Below are 24,044 nucleotides of genomic sequence, written 5' to 3'. Positions count from 1 at the left end.
ATGATGCTGCTGACAATCATTAAATTCCTAATGCACTCCCTACCTTTTTCTGGTTTGCAGTTGCTTAGACATAGGGGATTTACTGTGTGACATTAGTTGGGACATTTCTATCATGCAAGCACTTCTCATAAAATGCCTGGAATTTCTAAAACGTCTGCCACAGCATAAAATAAAAATAAAACCAGTACTCCACATTTTGCTAAAGAAGACAAGAATTCATCATCAAACACAGCGGTACAATCTGCTTCCATTTCAAGTATCAGCATAGTTTTCTGTAAACAAGAATGAAATGTTATATTTAATAAGATCTCTGTTAAGTCCTTGATGTAATATCAATGATGTGGAACACTTCTCTTCCTTCGGCTATGTTACAATAGCAATATTCTACTTGTGTAATGTGCTTCGTACCAGCTGAAATTACTCAAGCAAGACAATGACTTTACTAAGCTCAAACTCTGTGCTTTTAACAACAGCAGATTATTGTCCATGTCCCATGCACTGCTTTTTGGAGCTGAAAGTTTTAGCTGGACACTTAATTTTCTCCCAGGCATGCTACAAAACATTGAGACTCTCACTTGATACTTTGTGCCACAAATTTATCTTAGAAATTATTCCCTGAATAATTCATAGAGGGCCCTGATACACACCTAATACACCAGTCACCCATGGCTTGTTCACGTGATGGCATTCTGGTTTAAAAGGACTCCTTTGATGATGAGCTGCAGGTTTAGAGTTTGAAGTTGGAACACACACAGCACTGACAAACACATGACTACTACCCTTTTTAATGAAGCACTTACACTTTTCTTGATTACTAGCTTGTCCTCATCCTTCTTAATTTATTGCAGTATCAACTGAGTTTGTCTGAAAACAGTGTCTTAGGAAACTGTGTCTCAGTCTTTAAGTTTCCGCCATGCTATGTCTCCTGTTTTCCCCATCCTCTCTCCTGCCATGTCTTCTTTGTTGCACAGTTTTCATGGAAATTCCCCAAGTCTCTTGTGACTTTACTAGCAGCCTTCTGCAAGAAAAAAAGAACAAACGCAATTTCTGGTGCATATTTTAGGGTCAAATTAGCTGTATCGATAGTCATTCTTAATTGCTCTGTTTTGCATACAACACACTAGCAGTCCCTTTATGCAACATTAAAATCCTCTCCAAACTAGCAATGCTCTGTTAAGTTTTTTTAAATCTGGTCAAATATTCAGAGGGTTTTTTTCATTTTCTTTTAGATTTGATGTGCTAAAGTGGAAACAGTTTCGCTCCTTAACAGATTGGGAAACAGGAGATTTTCTGAAATTTCCAGAATCTCAGCAAATGCTCTATTTGCTGGTTTAATTAAACTGCTGGGCTTCACAGCAAGTTACATATTTTAGGTCTCATTGCATTCTCATTAAACTGCCTATTTTTTATATCACTGATATTTTTAGTTATAATATTCCCTATTCTGGTCTAGACCTCAAGTGAACTATCAAATAAGGTCACTTTCATCAAGCCACAATAACTTTTTAAGTCCTTTTTCTTTTTGTCTAATAGACTGTACACAGTTTTGGTGTCGCAGCCTTCTTCTACATAGTATTTCCAGAGTAAAAGCCCACACTTAGTCTGCAGTTTTGGCCTCTCCTAGAAGTCCCAGTAAGCTAAGGTCCCAATAAAGTGAGGATGCATAAATTCCTAACATTTGCTACCCAATTATATTGCTTTTCTGACAGGGTTTTGATAGCTTTTGAAATAGAAAACAGGAAGATTTCAATACTCCCAAGTATTTTAGAGACTATTACTTAATTTATGTTTTCTGTGGCATGGGCAAGCACCGTTTAGAGAAAAAAGCTCTTACCCCTAGCATGCCGTTTCTCTGGCTAATTTCAAAGAATATACATATAGCAATAAACTGCAATGTATAGGGTGACAGTAACAATGCAATTAATTGAGGATGTCCAGACTTTTTCCTCTGAAGACCAAGAATAAGTCTCCATTCTAAACCAGCGGGATTTTGGCATTCATTCTGTTATTAGAAATACAATCCTCTATGATTCAGACAACCAATCTCACTATTTGTGCAGAAAAGTGTCTGTCTAGTTAGACATTTATTTAAGAAGAAATGTTTTTTATTTGAGTGAAAAATAATAATTTAACAGAGAAAATCTAGGGCTATTAAAGTTATAAGCTTCAAAAAGTAAGGCAAAACACACCTCAAAAAAACCCTTTTAGTATTACTTAAGCCCTGACTATGATATACTGCTAATTCCCTAGTGAAGCTCAATTTATACACAGGAAACAGCTTTTTGCTTGGGAAACTGCCTTTGTTTTTTTCTTAAAATAGTCTAATGCAATGCAATCATCTGCTTGATTTTTCTCTGTTGATAGGGGTTCTGCTTGCAGCACTGAGGACGAAGTGCTTGCACAGGATAGCGCTGGGAAGTGAGTAAAACTCTGAGTCTTGAAGGTCTGCAGTAAAGGGAAATGAGGTCTCCTGGAGAGGAGGCATGGCATCACAGGAAGAAGACAACAAACGGGCAGGTCAGGGGCTGGAGAGTGGGAAATGAAAGCGGAGGCAGGAGCCAAGCTGGGCACTGCAGCTTAATCTCGCCTGAGGCTGGCAGCATGCTCAGAGTCACGTTTTGGGGGGTAAGAGGACACGACTCTGCCACAGCCGCAAGCGGGAGGTGAGCTGGGCGAGGGAAGGACTGGGGAAGGACTGGGGCTCGCAGAGCTCCGCTGGCGGGACAGCAGCATCGATGGCAGTGCAGCGAGACACTGAGGTTAATCCAAACAATTTTTTTTTTCTTGTTTTTACAGAGGCTGAGGAGTTTACGACAGAATAGGAAGGGCAGATTTACAGAAGAGGGGAGGTGGGAAACGTGAGAGACCTGAGGTAGGCTTATTTTAAGAAAGCGATGGAATATCCAAGAGGAAATGTCAAGGAAAGAGCTGGGTATACAAGACTGGAGGGGAAAGCTGTGAATGATTTGCAAATCTAGTAACAAAAATAATATGGATTAAGCCTTTTGAGTGGGGAGATGGGTGAGAAGAGGGAAGCCGAGCCCAAAGCCTGGTGTGATGCGCTGCAACTGAGCCGGGCTGCAACTGAGCCAGGCAGCAACGCTGCCAGAGCGAGGGTTTCTCTGGGGGCCACCTCCTTGCCACCCGGCAGCACGGCTCAGGCAGAGCTCAGACGAGAAGTGCTGACAAATGTGCTCTTCTGCACGTGGGGTTTTAAACAAAGAACCGGTTAGTGTAGTGTCATAAAGTCAATACAAGTCATGTCTACAAAAAAAAGAAAAGGAAACCCACTACTTGCCTGTGTAAGACAGCAAAGCACCAAGTCAGTAGAGGATTCCTCCACCCCCTGCCCTGCTCTGATACTGTTGCCATGTTCTCCAAGTCCCACAAAAGGAAGAGGACGCTGTCCACCTTTAAAACGCACCTTATTCCTCTTTAGGAGCGCCTTCTTCCTTAAAGGTATTTGGAGGTCTCATCAAATTGTGAAGCAGAAAAGGCAATGCAGGGCTCCGCTCCTGCACTCTCTGAATTATAAGCATCAACCATGGTTTGATCTTACTGAATGGTGGCTCTGCCTTCTGTCTCTGCTGCCCTGCTCTTTGGATCAGAAAAACCCCAAATCTGTTAGACTGTCCTCAGAGGTGATGAGTCAGAAAATACATCAGCCACACTTGTCTCTCCATATTGAAAATATATACCTTAAAAAAACCTGACAGTAAGGACAAGATGCCGCTGACTTCATCTGGGAAGGATTTCAGCATTTCACCACGTCAGCCACATTACAGATTTGAAAAAAAATCACAATAGCCTCTGTCACCAGGTTTTTAAGATTTTTATAGATAAACAAAGCACACATTTTATCTTGAATTTCCTGGGTAAATTAAAGCTTGCAAAGAAGCAGCAGTCCACAGAACATAGGGCAACATTGTTATGGAGGGCTGTATGCCTAAATTTACCACCACATTAACAACTTTGTATGTCTACAGTCACCCCTCTGCTATGCCAATCCACTACGGAAATTGAAGATTTAAGTATTTGCCAAATATGTATTCAACCAAATGTTGAAATGAAGGAATAAATGCATCTGCATATGCAGGTATTTCATGCCAAGTAGATTTAATAGATTTGCAAAAGGTGAAGGTCAGAATAAAATATGCAACTTTGGGGAAGTAGAAAGAATGTAAGAACAAGGAGTTAATATGAGGCATATTTAATTTAAAAAAAAAACCCACCACCCTACAGTAAAAGCAGTCATTTAATCATGTTTCAGAACATATCTACTAGATGGCAAACAACTACACCACCACAGCTATAGGAAATTCAGAAAAATGTTTAACAAAATTTTTGGCAAGTAGGTTAAAATTGCAGTTATATGACTTCAATTAAACTAGCAGAAAAGGAATTACTTCAGTGATCATTTTTTTAATAGAACATATCTTTAGTCCTCATATATTAGCCAGTGAATTTGGACCTGAGAAATGTAACTTCATACAAAGACTACAGTGAACTGCATAAAAATCTGTCTTACGGTTTTCCAGTCACATTAGTCACGGGTATAATTTAGATGAGAGTTACAACTTCAACCTTAAATAAGTTTTAAGGGGAAAAAACTGTCTAATCAACTCCTTATGAGTTACATAAAATGTAATTCAGGTAGTACCTTAAAAATTCTTACGTGCATTGTTTTAAAAACATCTCTGTAGTTTTCTATGCCTTTCTCCTATGACAGAGAAATTTGGTTGTGCCAGATCCATGTTTACATCTATAGGAAAGTTGACTCATGAAACTCCATTTCCCCGTAACGCTGGCAAAGAGAGGAAGAGGGGAAACTACGCATAGCACCTACCACCATACGTTTCTCCCTTCCTCATGTGCGTATAGATCATCGTCTAGGAATGTAGGAAAGCCGTGTAAAAGGTGTGATGGCTGGCATTAGACTTTGTCAACAATCATCCTTCCTTCATCAGGCTGCTCTAGCAGCAATAGCATCAGGCATCCTGCCCTGGGTGCGGAAGAGGAAAATGTGCCCCGTTCATCTACTTGACTCCTGTTATTCACTGGCTCTGGCAGCTCCCCATAGCAAATATTTTTTTACATGGAAGAATCAGGATTCCCAGAAGCACTTGGAGGCACAGTCCAAGCAGGAGACTTCCTGGTCTAATGTGGCACGCAGACATGACTGAACATGAGCTCAGTGCATGAGACAACAGCAAAAGCGGGGAAACATTTACTCTGTACCACAATCCATCACTATAGTGGTCTTTGGAGTGCAGCCTTTCCTGAAGTCTATACTGACTCCTTCAACACAGGCAGGAGTTCAGATAGCAGTAACTGGCAATGCCTTACACTGCTGCAGTTCAAGCAATTGAAGGGAAAGAGGATAAGTTTGCAATTTGGCAAATTCACAGGACAGCCATTGGGCTTCTTCTGAAGATGCACCCCGTAAACACACAGACTGGGCAGTCGCTGGCGGACATGTGTGCAGCTCTGGGCTTGGCAGGGCACCAAGAGCTGACAAGTGATGGAGCAAGTGAGACCCAAACACAGCCAGGGAAAGGTATAAAACATATTTCTGAACAAGGAGAGAGAGCTTGTGGGTAAATGTTACTGAAAGTAACTTGGGATGTGAACAAAGGACCTGTTGACTATTTGATTCCTCCTGTGCTAGCAGAGATGAGACTGAAAATAAACTAGACTGTAGTGTCAAGCAGCAGACCCCATCAGCTTCCCTTCTCAACAGGAAAAAAAAAATTGGCTCCAGCTGTTTTAATTAAAAAGAGACACAACAGTTATCATGTCTGAAGTTTTTCAGAAGAAAGCAGTGAAATTCATCCATCAAAATCAACTGCATCTCTAACTCCAGTGGGCTCTCTACTGCAGTTAGGAGGCTTAAAATATTAAGCTGGGAAAGCTGACACTGCCATACGACCACCTTCTAAAGACCTTTTACTATTATTGTCATTATTCAGTTCCCTCAAGCTCCCTTCAGGGGTAAAAGTCCCATATTTTCTAGCGCTGGAGCATGAGCTGGCTTTGGCCAGGCGCTCCCCGGGGTGGGAGCAGGGCAGAGAGCCTGTGGCCTCAGCTGGGAAATGTCCCTCAGCCAAGTGATGCAGGAACACAGCTGGATTAGGAGCAAACAGACAGCACTAGCTAAAGCTCAGAAATCATCAGATACATACTACCTGCTTCTTGCTCAAATACATCATACAGAAATATTAGTCCTGAGCAAGACCAGCACGGTGGCAGCCGCGGGCTTGAAGTGGTGGGAGATGAACACAAATACCTCCTTCACAGAAACTGGCAACCAACATCCAGAGCAGGGTCAAGTCCCACAGGCTATCTGTCCAACCTGTATAGCCAACCCAAGGCAAAATATGGCACCAAAATAAATTTGGTGTAATTTTATGGTGATTTTTTATGAGTAGCTGCTTAACTAGTCTTTCACCTCACCTGGAAAGGCAGCTTCTTTTGTAAACCTCATGTGACACAGGGACAAGAGAAATTGTGTTTCAAATGACACCAGAGCATTAACCAGACTAACATGAAACTGCTGAGGCAGATGGTATTGGCCACTCCAGAGATGCTCTTTTTTGCACACAAACTACCAAACATAAAATTTGAGAATTATAAATGCAAACTGAAAACAAGTTGGGTTTGAGGTTTCTAGACTGTAATTAGCAACACAGCTGTTCTGCAAACATAGAAAACCCCCATTTGCTTGAGTGCTGTCTCTCCTACAGCTTCCAAATGCCCTCACACCACATCACAGCTCATGCAACACCGCTTGGATTCCCTTGGCTTAAAGATGGGAACCCCTCAGCCCTTCCTCCCTAAAACACCCCCAGTGCCTTCCCATCATCTCTAAATTACCCCAAGCAACATTCTCACTGCTGCCTTAGCAATACTTGCTACCTATCACACTGGGTTTGCAGACAGATTAAAAATAAAGAGGCTCTGGTGCTTACACCAAAGCTACACGTGTGCTGATTAACCAGGCATTTGTCATCACAGGGAAAGGATAAAAGCGGAGTTTCTTCCTGCCTCTCCCTTAGTTGGCACATAATGCACTCGCCCATCTCTCCTCAATCACCCATGTGCAAAGAACATATCAGAACTTCACATTCTAAATATTCCTATGCCTCTATCAAATTTAATTAAAATTGATCAAAAGGTTAAAAACTGCAGCGGGCTGGGGAGGGCAGCAGCTGCCAGACACAGCTGCAAGCAAACTGCACATTGCACAGGCTTACTGCCTTGGACACCCTGCATGCAGTTATGAAGGGTAATTTCTTAAGCATCAGAAATCCTCAGCTAATCACAACAGCCCCAGCTCCACTGAAGGAAAGGGAGTTTACCAGTTCAGACCAGCTCACAAACTGCCTCAGTGCCTCTGAAGACGTCTTTATTCCCAGAAAAAGGAATAAAGAGCAATAACTGGCTGAAACTTTCATCTTTCTTCACATAAACAACTTCTGTGGAAACACTTCCAGTTCTTCGTTTTTTAAGCACATAAGCCACGAAGCAGCTCACCACAAATCTTGCTGATCAGCGGCGTATATAGGCTTCAAGAGTTCCAGGAAAAAAAATACTGTTTTTCTTTCCTTTGTGCTTCGTTAAACTTCAGTGTTCACCAGGAGAAAAGACCCCTTTGGATAACATTAGTCAATATGGCCACTAGTTGGTGAATTTTTCTGAGATTAGCTACCGGCAAAGCAAGCAGCTGTGAGAGCATAGTTGATACGGAGAACTTGATACGGGTGCACTAAGGAAAACATTTCTGTTTACTCCAGTCAGGAGATGTCTACAACCAGTGCTGGTACCAACAGGTGCACAAGTTGGTGCTGACATTTAACTGTATGTTGCTGAAAGGGGTGTTTTGAGAGTGAAGCTGCAGCCGCACAGAAGAGACAGGGTTCAATTTTCTGCACAGGGTGGCTGTGGAAAAGCCACTTGGAGCAAGATTCACCTTGCTGAAATGTAACCATCTAAATGTTGGCATTTGCTCTGAATTTGCTGCCTGTGCTTCCTCCCTGGAGGAGAAGGAGAGGGAATGGCACCTCCAGCAGGTGCCCCCTTCCTGTCATCCCAGTGTGGAAGATGGGCAGAGAGACATTACAGCTATTAGAAGCAAAGTATTCAGACAAACTTGAAACTTTCCACTTTTTAGCAATTCTACTTTCCAGGTCTAACTGAATTGTTATAGCTCTAAACAGTATTCAAAACCTACAGTAGTTCACAATCTGGCCCTATGTTTTTAAGGTACTACTCTTTTGAAATGTATACATGGGATTTTACATGAAATAAATCTTTTTATTCCACCCTCTGGTAATATAATACAAAATTAGTTCAGTTCAATCTGGTCTTCATGTAGTTCCCGTTTTCTCAAAAAGAAATAGCATTCATGTGAAGTCAAAAAGTGAAATGGAAAAAAAAAATCCTACCAAAAGTTTGACGTTTTGAAGACTGTGTAAAACTACTTCAGATTGTGCTACTGTTACGTGTCCTTGTAGGGAACATGTAACTATTATAGTGTCTGAAAATCTACAAAAGCACCAGAAAGAGAAAAAGATATCAGTATGGTACAGAAACTGCCAGCTCGATTAAAAAAATAAAAGCTAACACTGAAGATTCAGGAAATATAAAGGCTAACGCATTAAGTAACTGATTTACTTAGAAATAAAAGCAAAAACTGTTAAAAAATTTTACTTGAGGCAAGAAAACAAACTGCACTGCTTAAAATAAATTATGACCATCTTAAACTATAATTTTAATGATTTTTCAATGAATTTCATGTATTTGGTCCTAAGCCAATAGCTATTAAATGGTTTGGGAAGGAGGTTATGTTGAAAGTATGGAATGGTGTTTAAAGTATAATCATTCTTTAAGTACTACATGGAATTATCAAAATCCTAATTAACAGGCATAACTTGTGTCCACCAGCCACATCCAAGGGTCACAGTGATATAATGATGAAGTGCTATTAGATCATCACTGAAAAAACCTGCTTAAATAGCATGGTAATATCTTGCTTTCATTGAACCAATGGACCATGGCAGAAGTAGTGGCAGTATTTCTCACTAAACGATACAAACTTCATATGCTAGAATTCATATTTCAGAATGCTCGCTTCAGCTTTAAGATCATATCACCATAGCTGTAAGATCACTTATGCTCTCGTAAACACAGACACAGTTTTTATGGCTACACAAAGCACCATGGCTTTAAGACTCCCAGTACACAGTAAAAAAATTCTACACGTGCTTATGGACAAGCCAGTTGAGTTGGCTTATCCCCAGGTCAAACATATTTGGTGGACTAGTCTGACACTGAATTTATGAGGGTCCAAAAGAATATTAAACCAAGTCTCCACAGTTCAAAATATAATGCTCACTCAAAACACAATCTATGGAATTGATTTTTAATAAAACTCATTAATTCATTTTTCACACAATCTGCACATCTGTTATTTTGCTGTCCTTTTGGCAGATTTTATGTGCATCTTAAGATATAAAATCTGCATTAACCAATCTGCTATGTAAGACAGTTTGTGAAAGGCCCTATCCCCCATGGTTATCTACAGGTTTGATGTGATGACCCAGAAGTCTTCTCCCAGCCTTACGTTCCTGCAAGAACAGTGGTATAACAAGGAAAGCTGAACACAACAGCTGGCCAGAACAGAGAGCATCAGCAAAGGCTTCGGCATTTCCCAGCTGAGAAAACAGCATTTCACCACAGGTCGTACAGCAAACACACAGGCTACTACCAGAGGAAATCAAATATTTGAACAAGCAGAGAGTGATGCATTTCAGTCATGCGTGAAGGGAAACCCAGTGAATAAGAATTATACAATGCCACCATGAACTTGCCCTTAAGAGAGACACAAAACAGTTTATTCTGAATGGAATAGAGTCAGCAAACACAGAAGCATAATTTTTTTTTTTCCTGAAGGTGGAGGGAGCATAGACAATTTTCCAAGAATCATAAAAGAAAGACTAAAAAACACTAAAAGAAGAAGTAGGCCTGTTCTTCTACAGAAGAATCCTCTTTAGTTTACTTTTAAAAGACAAAAAAAAATTAAAACAGATGCACTTTGTTTTCCATCACAGACTGATATTCCAATCATTCCGAGGCTGGGAAAATGAAAGATAAGAGGTTCAAATAAAGCAAAATAAAGGAATAGGAATTCACAGGGATGTCTGATGTTCACCACTGCAGTATGAGAGTGGCTAGTCACATAACAGAGCTTGTCTACAAAGAGCTTTTCAAGAAACACTGAGATCGTTCATGTGCACAAACCTTTCTGATCGGAAGCAGGGAAAGCTAGTTTATTATTTAAACTCTGCCAGAGCTATGAGGAGGAGCAGCAGCTGATTTTAGTTTTTAATGAATGCATGGTGCATTCCTCTTGACCACAGGATACAGTTCTGGAAAAAGGGAATAATGAGGAAAAATAATTCCATCTGATGAAGGGGGAAAAGCATCCTTGGATGTCAACTTGACAATCTAAGAAGTCTGTTTTGAACTAGCTTAGAGGGGTATAGCGACAAAAGCCTGTATGGAAGTAAAACCAGCAAAAAACTACAGATCAAGTAGTAAGACTGGAATTTGCAGTTTGGAGACCAGAAATCAGACTAGGCCACAGAAGACTGGGGACAGCAGGACACCAGACCAAACTTTGAGAGGCCGGGTGTCTGGAGAACACAGGTGGATGACTGTGCAACCATAGCTCCCTCTTGCACGTACACTGGCCCTATCTCATCTTACCTTGTGGACCGTCTCTCCCACCAAACACACCCTATGTAGGCATATGTAGACCATGCCCTTCTACAATAACATGCTGTGTGCAGCCCACTTCTACCCACAAGTCAGGTGAAGCCCATGAGTAGAAGAAATTGGCCTTTCAGATCCCACATGGGGGGCTATGCAAACCAGAAGGCAGTAGGCTGCGCAAGTCCATACTGGCATTTTATCCATAGCACTACTGGAACAGACAAATCCAGGCTAGAAGCTGCCTTTTCCTCTTTCTCTCCCTCTTTATCTACATTTAGCAATGACAGCATGGAGGTTTAGTTCTACGAATACTTCTGCTGAGCAGAAATTCTGGAGGAGGGAGACCAGCAAGTCCAGGGCTGACAGCCTGTGTGCTAGAATATCAACTCCAGAAGTGTCCAGCAGATCTACAGACCAAATTCCAGACCCCAATCACCTTGTCACCCTGCTGATTACCAAGAATGATTCAAAGTGATCCCTGGAAACAACGTTGCTCTGCATCCCACAAACCTATTGTAGCAGGATACTACAGTGTGCAAGGCCTCAGTGTCAAATGTTGCTTGATGAGACCTATGAGCCCACAACATTTGACAGGTCACCACGGTTAAGCCAAATTTGACAGAAGTGTATCCTTGTAGTGATGAGACTCAAGTATGTACTTCCTCTGACCAGGACTACCTTTGCCAAGGAAATCAGCTGTCACAGTCCAAAGCAGGGCTCAAGCACACAGCAACATAAAAGCAGCATAATCAGGAAATCAGCCCTCAAGTGCAAAGCTGAGAACGCACCAGTTTGATGGTATAGATGTATCTATCAATATTTGGTGGAACAAGTCCAGGCAGGATATAAATTTATTTAGGAAGAACACTCAATGAAAAAACAAAACCACTGAAATATATACATGGGAAATATGAGCTTCTGTGAAGTTCAAAATCATTTTTGCTGAATATCTTTACATGTAGATGAAAGAAGAAAGACCAGAGGCACGATCATTGCCTGGATCCAGTCCTAGTTACATGGTCTTGAGAGAGACTTAGGTGAAATTGTCTTGAGAAGTTGTCAAGAGCGAGGTAAGGGGTTGGGAATTGAATTAACTGAGTAGCTGCTGTAAAAGCAACACATAGGACAGCGAAAGATTTAGGAATGTGTTGAATGACAATTGTATTGGGTTTGTGTGGCAAGGTTTTGGTAGTGGAGGTGGTTACAGGGGTGGCTTCTGTGAGAAGCTGCTGGAAGCTTCCCCCATGTCCGACAGAGCCAAAACCAGCCGGCTCCAAGACAGACCTGCCGCCGGCCAAGGCAATCAGCGATAGTGGTAGCGCCTCTGTGATAACATATTTCAGAAGGAAAAAAAGTTGTGGGGCACACAGAAACGGCAACTGGAGAGAGGAGTGAGAACATGTAAAAGAAACAGACCTGCAGACACCAAGGTCAGTGAAGAAGGAGGGGGAGGAGATGCTCCAGGCGCCGGAGCAGAGATTCCCCTGCAGCCTCTGGTGAAGACCATGGTGAGGCAGGCTGTTCCCTGCAGCCCATGGAGGTCCACGGTGGAGCAGATATCCACCTGCAGCCCGTGGAGGACCCCACGCCAGAGCAGGTGGGTGCCTGAAGGAGGCTGTGACCCCGCGGGAAGCCCGCGCTGGAGCAGGCTCCTGGCAGGACCTGTGGATCTGTGGAGAGAGGAGCCCACGGAGCAGGTTTTCTGGCAGGACTTGTGACCCCGTGGGGGACCCATGCTGAAGCAGTCTGTGCCTGAAGGACTGCACATCGTGGAAGGGACCCATGCTGGAGAAGTTCGTGAAGAACTGCAGCCCGTGGGAAGGACCCATGTTGGAGAAGTTCATGGAGGACTGTCTCCCGTGAGAGGTACCCCACACTGGAGCAGGGGAAGAGTGTGATGAGTCCTGCCCCTGACTCATCGGGCAGAGATAACGTGTGATGAACTGACTGTAAACCCCATTCCCCATCCCCCTGCACCTCTGTGGGGGGTAGGTAGAGAATCCGGGAGTGAAGTTGTGCCCGGGAAGAAGGGAGGGGTGGAGGGAAGGTGTTTTGAGATTTGGTTTTATTTCTCATTACCCTACTCTGGTTGATTGGTAATAAATTGAGTTAATTTTCCCCAAGCTGAGTCTGTTTTGCCCGTGACGGTAATTGGTGATGATCTCTCCTGTCCTTATGTCGACCCACAAGCCCTTTGTTATATTTTCTCGCCCCTGCCCAGCTGAGGTGGGGGGAGTGATAAGACGGCTTTGGTGGGCACCTGGCATCCAGCCAGGGTCAACCCACCACACAATGTTTGCTTAAAAGGCAGAGAACAATATCAGAAGGCTATCTGTGGCTTCATGAAGCTTCATCTTCATTAACAGGGAGGAACTAATGAAGACAAAATGAAAAGGAGTGGCTTTCTTCTAAGGTACCTAGATATCGTATCTTCCATTGAACTTTCATTCTATGATGATGGTGACCATGCAAGCTCAAAGCACTTTCTAGATCATTGACTGATGGTGTTGCTTTTGGATGATCCCTGTGATGAAGGAAGGAGTTTAACAGACAAACTTGCAAAATATTTATACTAAGTATGAAAATGTGTGCTCAGAGGAATGGATAAAATAGAAAATCCAGTTTAGACAGCATACAAAATGTCCTGGAAATGTAATGCATTAAAAATACTTTAAAATTAAATATTTACCCAGATCCTTAATGAGTGATAATGCTTCCCATGATATAAATGCTCCACCACCATCATCCATAGCTCCCTGCCCAACGTCCCAGCTGTCCAGATGTCCACTGACCAATACAATCTGGAAAAGCAATTATGAGAAAACATACCTACATAAAAACACTGAATCAGAAAAGTCAGTTCAGCATTAAAGCATTTTAATGATTTTGTCATAAATTCGGCATTTTAGTTTAGAATTGGAGGAAGAAAACATTTCAAATAAAATTAAAACGTTGTTCTCTAGTCACTGAATATAAATCTGGGATGACCAAATGCATCCTACTGCTTCAAACCACTGCCTAAATCAAACTAGATACGCTGTAATAAATGTTTAAATGAAAGGCTTTGTCTTGTACATTAACAAAGAGCATACTTTCCAGAGATACAGGACTACTACATTGCAGAATGGTGAAAATTGCTTTCATATTCCAGCTGTTTAAGATCTTAGGCATGAAATTTGATTAACCCTATTTTGGGGTGCATAAGGAAGAAATATGAACTTAGACTGAAGTGTTCCCAGACAGAGGTTGTTGTTTTATTATATATCTATGGTACTTGTCACAGAGGACCTCTAATATATTATTGGATCCCATATGTGCTACAACAATGACGAAGTATTTTATAGCTCCATTAGTCATAAGGATATTTTAAATTAAAAACAACATGGCAGCAAGTCCCAGATGGGTCTTCTGCAAAGAAAGTTTTGTGGCTACAGTAGAGTATAGTAGTATACCTATCTCCAGAAACACCCACTTTCAGATCCGAACTCTTCAAATGTCAACAAGCAGCATCAGACCAATACCAGAAGTGAGACAGTTCCCTAACTGGACCTGAAGCTGAAGGGCTGATGGATCTATGATTGCAATGGAGAGGTCAAGGAGGGACAAGAACTCTGAACTGAGCAGGCAGTGTGGTTAAATGATGCAATAGGACAAAAACAAGAGCAGGGAGCCGCTGGAGTGCCCAAGGAATCTTTGAAAAACTAGTACCAGTAAAAAGCACCCTTGGGATAAGGTGCAAGTGGAAGCATCCAACCTATACAGCTCAGCACTGAGGAAAAACTGAAGGAGACCCTGGAGCATCTGCCTGTGTCCTGCCCAGAACTGGCCATACATGAAGGGATGCTTCCCACTCTCTGGTCGGCTGATGTCAAACAGGTCTCAGAGTTGTGGGATCTAGAAAAAAGGGGAAAAATACTCATTCCTCCTGCCACCTTCTTCTCCCTAAGGGATGAGGATCTCCTGGTATATCATCTCAGCTTTCATTCATCACAGGACAACTACTCTAGCACGGAAAATGAGAACATAATGAGGTTTTCCTATTATCACACCTGGAGGGTGACAGCCTGTGCTGTCAAGTGCGCAGCTAACGTTGCAAGGAACTAACTTGGGGCTCAAGCACAAAGATCTCTATTTTCCCCTTCGCATGAAAGAAATCTTAGTACATTTTCACTGGTTATTAAAAATAACGGACAAACAGATCACAGCAAGACAAAAAGCATTAAGTGCTCATCAACCAACCATGTTTTTTATCCAAACAAATACAAACTCAGGTAACAACTAAAAGGCTGCTTTGTATTAAACACAGGCCATGATGAATTAGCAGTCATATCCATTGTATTGCCATATGCCCAAGCAGAATGCACCAAACCCCTTTAAATTTAAAAAATACACTATGAAATGTTTATAAATGTGTGTATTACAAAAACCAGAAGTGTCATGCCTTAGAAGCTGGAAAAGCTTGTGATCAAACTCCAAAGAGCAGCTTAATCTTTCCTTCTCAGATGTTTCAACTCTCTTTTCTGCTTATGCACCCTTAACTCAACATGTGCTTACTTTCCAGCACAGACTGATTTTCTTGGTAGTAGACAGACATGCTGCAGCCCTTATTCCAAAACCTCCCCTCCTTCAAAAGAGCTTAAATTTGGATGGCAGGCCCCTCTGTAAAAGCCTCAGATTTACTCAGGAGGTATTCCTGCAATTTAATGTCATGATACTCCCAGGCCCGGCATGAAAGACTGCAAACAGCACGTTTTCCAGGGATGCTGCCCTGCAGTAGAAGTACTTAATCTGCAGCAGCCCTCTGCTACAACAGCAACATAGCTTGAAACCGGATAATCTAAGAAAAGTTATGCCAGCTTTGGAGGTAGAAACCTTTCTGAAAGGAGAGCAGACAGCAAGTGCTCACTGCAGTACTCCTTGCTTGTTTTGTTTTCTTCTAAGGGAGGACTAAGCGCGCGCGCACAGACACGCACGCGCACACACACACACGCTTGCAGGTGGTGAGGGCAATGCATGAATGAACTCTGCTTTGAGAGCCTGGGATGCTCATGCAGCCCCACTGCAACCTGTCTATTGAGGACAGAGCTCAAACACCACTACACTTTGCAGTCGACTGATGCAGTCTCATTACTGTCCACTCAATAAGGAATTTGCAAATAATAATTTAAAAAGAACAGAAAAGGCTCTGAGTGAAAGCACAACTGTCTGTGGTATAAAGGACGTCTATTCCACAAATTCAAAATTACCATGTAGTTTATTTGTTCTTAAAGCAAAAATTGGTTTTAAGAAGATAACTATTCACTTTCCTGGGAAACAGAGTTTCAAGCTGAAGCAAATTATTTAGAACAAGTTTGTAAACACACTGAGAGAGAACCAAGTTTACAATAGAAGTGATGCCTTGTCTTTAGCAGTGAAAGAACACCTCACTAATGCTGTTCCCTGGCAGCAATCTCAACATGAGTGTCTGAGAGGGAATTACTCCTCATTTGTGTGAAACAACACATGTTGCAACAGCAGGAAATTCTGAACCAGAAGACAGTGGTGTAATCCCATTTGGGGTTCCAGATGCCAATCATAAAGCATCTTTACCAAGTCCAGAACATTACACCAAAACAGATCAAGGTTCAAGTGGATTGAGAAAGTCAGATAATTTTATGGATGAACTTTTACTTAAATTTACTTAAGCTGATGCCAAGAGCAATTACATAAATACAACCAATGTACTTCTATGTGAAAGTTTTTTCAGAACAGTTGTTTTTTTAAACTGTCATGCTTTTGCAGCAGCTGCTAAAATGAATGTTTCAGTGATTCTGCTGATAGCTAGCCACAGACATTCTTAAAATAAGACACAGTCATAAAATAACAAAAAACCTATGTTTATCTTGGTCTTTAAGTAGATATAATGTGTCTGGGCAATGAATGGAAATATTTCTGAAATTCACTCTAAACCACTATATTATTTAAAATAATATTATAAAATAATAGTATTATAGTTCTTTGTACAGGTGGGTTAATAACAAAGGCAGTTAACACTATCAAGGACATACGATTATTGCATTTTCCACATTGCTTTCAAATCTGTTACGTGGTTCTCAGCTCCAAACCTACACATAGACTAGTCACTTACATTTGCACAAACTTCCCTATAGAAATGTCAGCACATGCCAGCAGAATGTAAGCATTGCAAAGCAGTGTAAGTATATGTAAGTATAAGTATTTGTTTTAAATATACAGAGAAACCACAAGCAATGGTATAGGCCAGTACAAATACAGCAATACACATTTGCCAAATTGACCAAAAATAAATTTAGGATAAGACAGCTTGCATGCAACACGACAACTTAAGATTTGGCTTTTCTGCAGTGACACAGCTAAGAAATGCTACTCTAGACACAGTCCTGAGACAATATAACAGAAGTGAAACTGCAGGAAACATTTCAAATAGAAGATGAGTTCTTCTATTTCCTTCTGCACCAGCATTATGACCTCTATTGGATGCCTTTAAGTCCTGTCCAGCATTTCAATCAAGCATATTGAAATATTTTGAAATTTATATTATATTTTATATATTTATATAAATATATATTTTATATTTTAAACCCAAGAAGATTAGGAAGAGGAACCACATGTTCACATACATTTGCATACATCATGGAGTTATCCTTTTCTAAGCAGGATGGGTTTTGCCACTAAAAAATAACCTCCCATTCCATACATAGTCACACATGCCTATTGCATTTGTCACGCAGTAACCTCATAAAATGTAGGCGAACTACCTTCTGCTTGGTTAGAGAGAATTTAAAGAAAAGTCTATTCTACTTCTAGTTAGTCTCCACAACCTTACTTCCTCCTGTAGAGGTACAAGGCAAAGGCTTCTTTCTATGCAACATTAGAGATCATAAATAATAAACATTAGGAAAGAGCTGTAAGTAACATTTTCAATCACAGAATTTAAGCTAGAATAACATTTGTATCAAGTTGTGAAAACCAGCATGCAAAGTTATTTCATGTCACTAAGGTAGACAGTAATTGAAGAGCACTGAAGTCGTCATTCATCTTTGCCCTTCATAGATGAAGACGACTTTATGGATGGAGGTTAGGATCCACAAAGTAGGACCTTTATTGATGGAATCTGGCTATCAACACATTCTCTTAGAAAAGCTTAGTAATATTTTTCATTATCCAAACCACTGAAAGGTATTTTTCCTTATGTCTTCCTCCAGCAGAAAGGGAAGATAAGGAGCACCTTAACTTGCATGGAGAGGACAGAAAACTTAAACAAGGATCACAGACACAGAGAATGGGATGACCAAAAACTAAACAGGTTATTAGAACCAGATCAAGCATCTTTAGCCAAGACACAAACTCCAAGTGTCTGTATGCCAAAACTTCAAGCTAAAACAGTGAAGTGCTCTAAACTGTAACTTGAATTCTTTTCAACTGCTTGTCCACATTTTCAGCCAAATACTGCCACAAGTTAGTAGTTTGCTCAGGCAGCACAGGTCTACAGTGTTCCAACCCGGTTCCCAATTACCTGGAAACTCACGAAAAGCATTCCTATTTAAATTTTTGTGGTTCTTTTTTCTCCCGTTTGCTTCTAAATAGGTCCATCTTAAGCTCTAGGTACCACAATAAGGTCTTAGATTATTTGACTGGGTATTTTTTCTGCATGAATCCCTTCCCAGTGCATGGGATATTTGTACAGTACTTAACTTACACACATGAACACCACATACGGTTGATTTGTGTTTGGACCAAAATTAGAGGAAAAGAAGTCAGATAAGAATCAGGATCCCCAATTCAATCCAATTAAAAAATTGCCTATAAATTCTCTCCTTCCTCAGATACTCATTACTCTTTTTACTCACGCATACACTCTCTCACTTCACCATTTCCTATTTTCCCCAGTCCCAAACAAAATTTCTAATACTAACTAAAGCATGACTGAAAAACTTTTAATCCCAGCTTCTCAGACAGAGGAACCCAGCACCAAATTCAGGCCTGTCCTCCTAAGCATAGGGAGTACATTTTGAGTAATCTTTCCATTTGGATAGCATGACAACTATGAACTGCCAGGTGGCTTCAGATTATAAGGATCTAAAGATTTTCTTCATTTCACTGTGTTAACAGCATGAGAATAAGGGAAAAGGGAAAGGCAGCATATCATGTACCTAACTAGTGCGCTAATAAAACAGCCGTCAGGACTAAATTTAAGCCCATCGTTCTTAATCTGCCTTCAAAACTATGATTAAATAAAGTCTTCATATACACAGATTTGCAAATTAGGAGTAGTAAATCTGGCGCAGCAATTTTAGGACGTATTAGCATTATCCGCAGTAGTGCTTGCAAATATGTTCTGGAAAATGGCAACACCAAGCAATATGCTTTTCTACTGCTTACCCACAAAGCAAAGCTGGCACTAGTGTCCACAGCAACCTTCCTCTTTTAAAGTAATTCTTAGTTTGCAGACTGTATTCTCTTTCCCCTTTTTTAGGAAAAAGTTTTGTCATCTTAATGGCATGAAATGTTGGTGTGTAATTAGGTTTTTTGCCCTGACCCATTCTCTTCCCTATTTCACCTCAAACCTTTCTCTCTTCAACTCACACTGCAAAACCAATAACAAATTAAGAGTTATCAACTCTTCCTACTTGATACTTCGTGTCCAGAACCACATTCCTGTATAGAAACCAACATTACTTAAGTTTTAAAATATTTACAATAGTTATTTATTTGTATCATGCAGTAAGATTCTGTAAATAAGTCCCTTGGCTTTTCCATCAAAGGCCTTCTGAACTCTAATCAGAACTTGTAATCCTATGTGCTGTAGCAGCCCACAGACTGCAGCAAATGCATCAGACATCATCTTCCTTTCTGGAATCCAGCCCAGCTATTCCAACCACAGGATAGAGACTTGAAGGAAACTTCTTAAGCACTGCATAATAAAGATAACCATTTAAATAGTTCTTGCAGAGACACTGCATTTTGTATCTATACTACCATTATTTCAAGCTCAGCATCTCAGCATTTGGGGAAGACAAAACTGACAAAATGTTGAGTGTCCATCAGCAACATAGCACTATATGGCATGGGATTAGAATTGGACTTACATGCAAGGTTAGATATATATATATATAATATTTCTTTACTGTGAGGGTGGTGAGGCACTGGAACAGGTTGCCCAGAGAGGTTGTGGCTGGCCCATCCCTGGAAGTGTTCAAGGCCAGGTTGGATGGGGCTTTGAGCAACCTGGTCTAGTGGAAGGTGTTCCTGCCCATGGCAGGGGGGTTGGAACTAGGTCATCTTTAAGGTCCCTTCCAACCCAAACCATTCTATGACTCTATGATTCTATGATATATATATTTGAATATAAACTCTCCCGTATTTAAAAATGTGCGGTTCATTACTACCAGAAAAAAATACTTTGTCCAGTTATGTTTAATCACAGGTCTACGTTATTGTGTGTAATTCCATCAACTTCAACAGCAAAATTCAAGCGCGGAGCTGTATCAGAGATAATCAGTTTTAAAAAATGCTTACTTTGTAAAAACTCTTCAGAAAGTCTTCCCTGACCATTTCCCAAGTAGTTGTTTTGGGCTACAAATATGTGAAAAAAGATTTGTGAAGTTTCTGCACCTGCCTTTAAGAAAACACTAACTGCCTCCAGTTAAACTGCAATTGGATTAAATCATGCCCTAAATGTAAATCAGGAACATTACCACATTTAGTGAATTTTATTTGGTATATATAAGAATATTTCTTCAAATTCGTTTTTAGCTTTGGTGTCCAAATAATATGACTTCACTGTACAGCTCCTTTTATTAGATTTCACGCACATTAGGAATGGTTCTTAAATAATCAGTCTAGCTGTCTCAACTAATTTACAGTCCTAAAGAGACAGTGAAGTTCAGAAAGAAAAAAATGATTAAAACAAAAACTGTCTTTTCTACTTACTATGCAGTGTAGTAAGTCTTAACTTCCAGGCTTCCGATTAAATGATAGATCTGCACATGAAACAGAAGTGACTCACTTAGTCACACAAGAATCCAACCCTATCACTGCTAAAAAGCTGATTAACCTTCAAAGAGTCTCTGTGTCACAAAATACAGTAAACTCTTTAAAGCTGAATCTCTACTTTGTAAAAGTGATTGAAAATAAAGTGTTCTTGAAAACTATTGCAACCAAACCTCCCTGTTTGAAGTGAATCTCAAAACCACTGAGTAGTTAAATAGCATGGGCTGATATCATTTATGGCATATAGGACAGTGAAGGAGAAAATTAGTCTGAAAATAAATTATTACTGATAAGGGATTTGTACTAAAGGTAACGAGACATAGAAACTGTATAACCATTCAAAGATAACCAAGTATTGAAATTACTACCATTTCATATTAAATGTTGGATTTTAAGACTTATCATTTCCATATTTAAGTTCCCTAGAATCTGTTATTTCCTACTTCCTGAGCTGTAATATTTCAGAAGTAATACCACTCTTTGTAATACTGTATTTCAAAAATAAGGATTTTAATTTATATATTTCAGCCCACCTCTAGAGGTTTTAAGAGGAAAAATCATAACAATAACTAACTCTAAACAAAACTAGGTATCACTGAAATATCACTTACCCTTGCACAAAGACGATGTTGTAGCTGCTATTTCTCTAGTTCAAAGATTAGCAAAGAATCTCTGCAGTACCCCTGTATGAAAGCTGAAATGGCATCTGACCTGATGTGCAGAGAGAAACAATCCTTTTTCTACACTTACCAAAGGAAGACTTCCCTTACACATGTAGTAGGTGATTTGTGTATGAAGAATGGGATTATTTTATAATCTAGAGTCTTTGTATTTATATATTTTTCACTTCAGGGATATATATGACTCCACATTACTACAGATCTAGCAACATTCCCAAATGTTTTATCTTCAAAATTTCTTTTATCAGATATCAAAATTAATCTCAGCTAAAATAATCACTAATGCCTAGTGCTACTTCTTTCATTGAAGCATTTACAAAAACTGTCCTACTCGTACACTGTGATAATATGCACTACTGGCGAACACCCCTTTCCAAAACTGTAAAAATTTAGATTTTTCTCCAAAAAATTACAAAACTATTGTTTCATCTCAAGAACACTAGAGGACCCCTTAAGTCAGACCCATGCCCCGCTAGCACTGCCTTAGAGCATTCTGATGACCTAATATGTCCTGAAAGCCATCTTGAGTAGCCAACTCTGAACTATCCTCCAGAAAATAGACTTCATCTTACAAATACTCCAAGAAGATTGCTGATGGAAGCAAGTCAAAACAACCCTTAGGTGGCTGTAATAACAGCAGAGAACTACAAGAGAGGAGGCTTCAAAACATAACACTTACATTCCAGTGCCAGACACCGAGCATCAGAGAATACTTGAGGTTGGAAGGGACCTCTGGGTGCTCATCAACTTCCACACCCTGCTCACAGCAGGGTCAACTTAGATCTGATCACTTAGCATTTTGCCCAGCTGAGTTCTGAAAATTTCCAAAGATGGAGATGCCACAACCTCTCTGGACAAAGTGTTTCAATGTTTGCTCTTCGGAAAATATTTTTCCTGATACCTATTATAACGCAAGCTTTTTTAAAATGTGCCCTACTGGGCCCTCACTGCAGCATTCAAAAGCCAAACTGGATTTTGAATACTGTCAGCTCACAAGCCTGCCTTGTAGTTTTACAAGTCCAGAAACTTTTACTTAATTCATCACCACCAGCTGAACACAATGGAAATGAAATTCTTGCCTTTTACCACACCATTATCCCTCACCATTATACATACTAAAAGGAGTGCTGATCACCTAATCAGTTCTCCTGAAACTGTCTCATCATCCCACTTCTATAGTCACAATGATCTACCAGAATTGGTGATGCCTCTTGTCCTCGCTACTCTATAGTGGGAGGTCACAGCCTTTCTGCTGTGATGGCAAAAACTTCCTCCTCTCATGGTCACAGATTCACAGGCCTGTGTTCACAGCTGCAACTCCAGCCTATGATGGAGGCTTTTCTGATGCTGCCCTCTTACTCCACAAATCCCATGCGTAGGCCAGGTTCTTGCCATTTCTTCCTCTGCCACTTAAAGGATTTCATTGTATAGTATGCTAAAACACTAAATTAGTCTTTCATTTGATTACTGTAACCCTTTTTTATTTCGATGAGTTATCCTACATTCCTGGCACCTGCACAAGTTTTCTCAGAATTTTGCTAAGGTTATCCTTTTATTTGTCACAGGTTTTTTTAAGATTCTTACTATTCCTTACTAATTTTTTTAATGTGTACGTAACATTTTTAGTTCTTTTTCCCATACACACGTTGTTTCTCTCTTAAACTGCACAATAAACTCAATGCAGTGCTAACTTCACGCATTTCCAGAAGTGCAGCAACCCACTGTGGGGGTAGGAAGTTAGTACAAAGTGATAACTGAAACACCAGCACATGCAGCATGGGGAATGGGCAGGAAGAATGGAGGTCTGTGTGCAGATGCAGGGCTGCCATCTCCTAGGGGTCCCAGAGGCATGGTGGGATGGCTCGCATGACCAGAGGGCTGCAAATAATGGGTGCAGGCTCTTTAGGAAGGACAGGCTGGTAGGGTGATGAGAGGGAGTTGCCCTTTGTGTGAGAGCAGTGGGATCTCCTGGAGCTTTGCCTGGGGCTGGATGATGAGCCAGCTGGGAACCTGTGGGTCAGGATTAGCAGGCAGACAGATGTGGGTGACACTGCAGTGCGTCTGCTACAGATAGCCTGAAGAGGAAGACATAGATGAGACCTTCTTCAGACATATGCAAGAAGCCCCACATTTGCAGGCCCTGGTTCTCATGGTGCTCTTTAACCAACCCAACATCTGCTGAAGGGAAAACACAGCAGGGCACAAGCAATCCAGGAGGTCTCTAGAGTGCACAGATGACAACTTCCTCACAGAGGTGATCGAAGAACCCATGAGGGAGATGCTCTGCTGGACCTCATACTTACAAACAAGGAAGAACTGATTGGGGATGTGAAGGTCTGCAGTGAACATAAGATGGCGGAGTTCAGGATCCTGAGAGGAAGGAGCAAGGCAAATGGCAGGATTTCAGCCCTGGACTTCAGAAAAGTAGAGTTTAGCCTGTTCAAGGACCTGCTTGTAAGAATCCTATGGGATGCAGAGCTGGAGAGAAAAAGGGTCCAGGAGAGCTGGCTGATTTTCAAGGATCATGCTGGGGCTGACCAGCTGGAAAGCAGTTTGGCAGAGAAGTAGCTTGGGGTCCTG

At 40.9% G+C, this 24,044-nt stretch overlaps 1 protein-coding gene across 4 annotated transcripts in view; it reads right to left on the bottom strand.

Moving 5' to 3' along the window:
• Positions 1 to 24,044, bottom strand: part of CPQ (carboxypeptidase Q) — a 166,595-nt gene that overhangs the window by 47,829 nt on the left and 94,722 nt on the right. For all 4 annotated transcript variants that reach the window (XM_052788674.1, XM_052788675.1, XM_052788673.1 and 1 more), the window contains exon 5: positions 13,463 to 13,574. In XM_052788674.1, coding sequence (XP_052644634.1) covers positions 13,463 to 13,574 — 112 coding nt within the window. The remainder of the gene's footprint in view (positions 1 to 13,462; positions 13,575 to 24,044) is intronic.

The sequence above is a fragment of the Harpia harpyja genome, chromosome 5 (assembly GCF_026419915.1).
Source record: "Harpia harpyja isolate bHarHar1 chromosome 5, bHarHar1 primary haplotype, whole genome shotgun sequence".
In the NCBI taxonomy this organism is placed as follows: Eukaryota; Metazoa; Chordata; class Aves; order Accipitriformes; family Accipitridae; genus Harpia; species Harpia harpyja.
The sequence above is the reverse complement of the archived record's forward strand: the minus strand, read 5'-3'. Positions and strand labels throughout refer to the sequence as shown.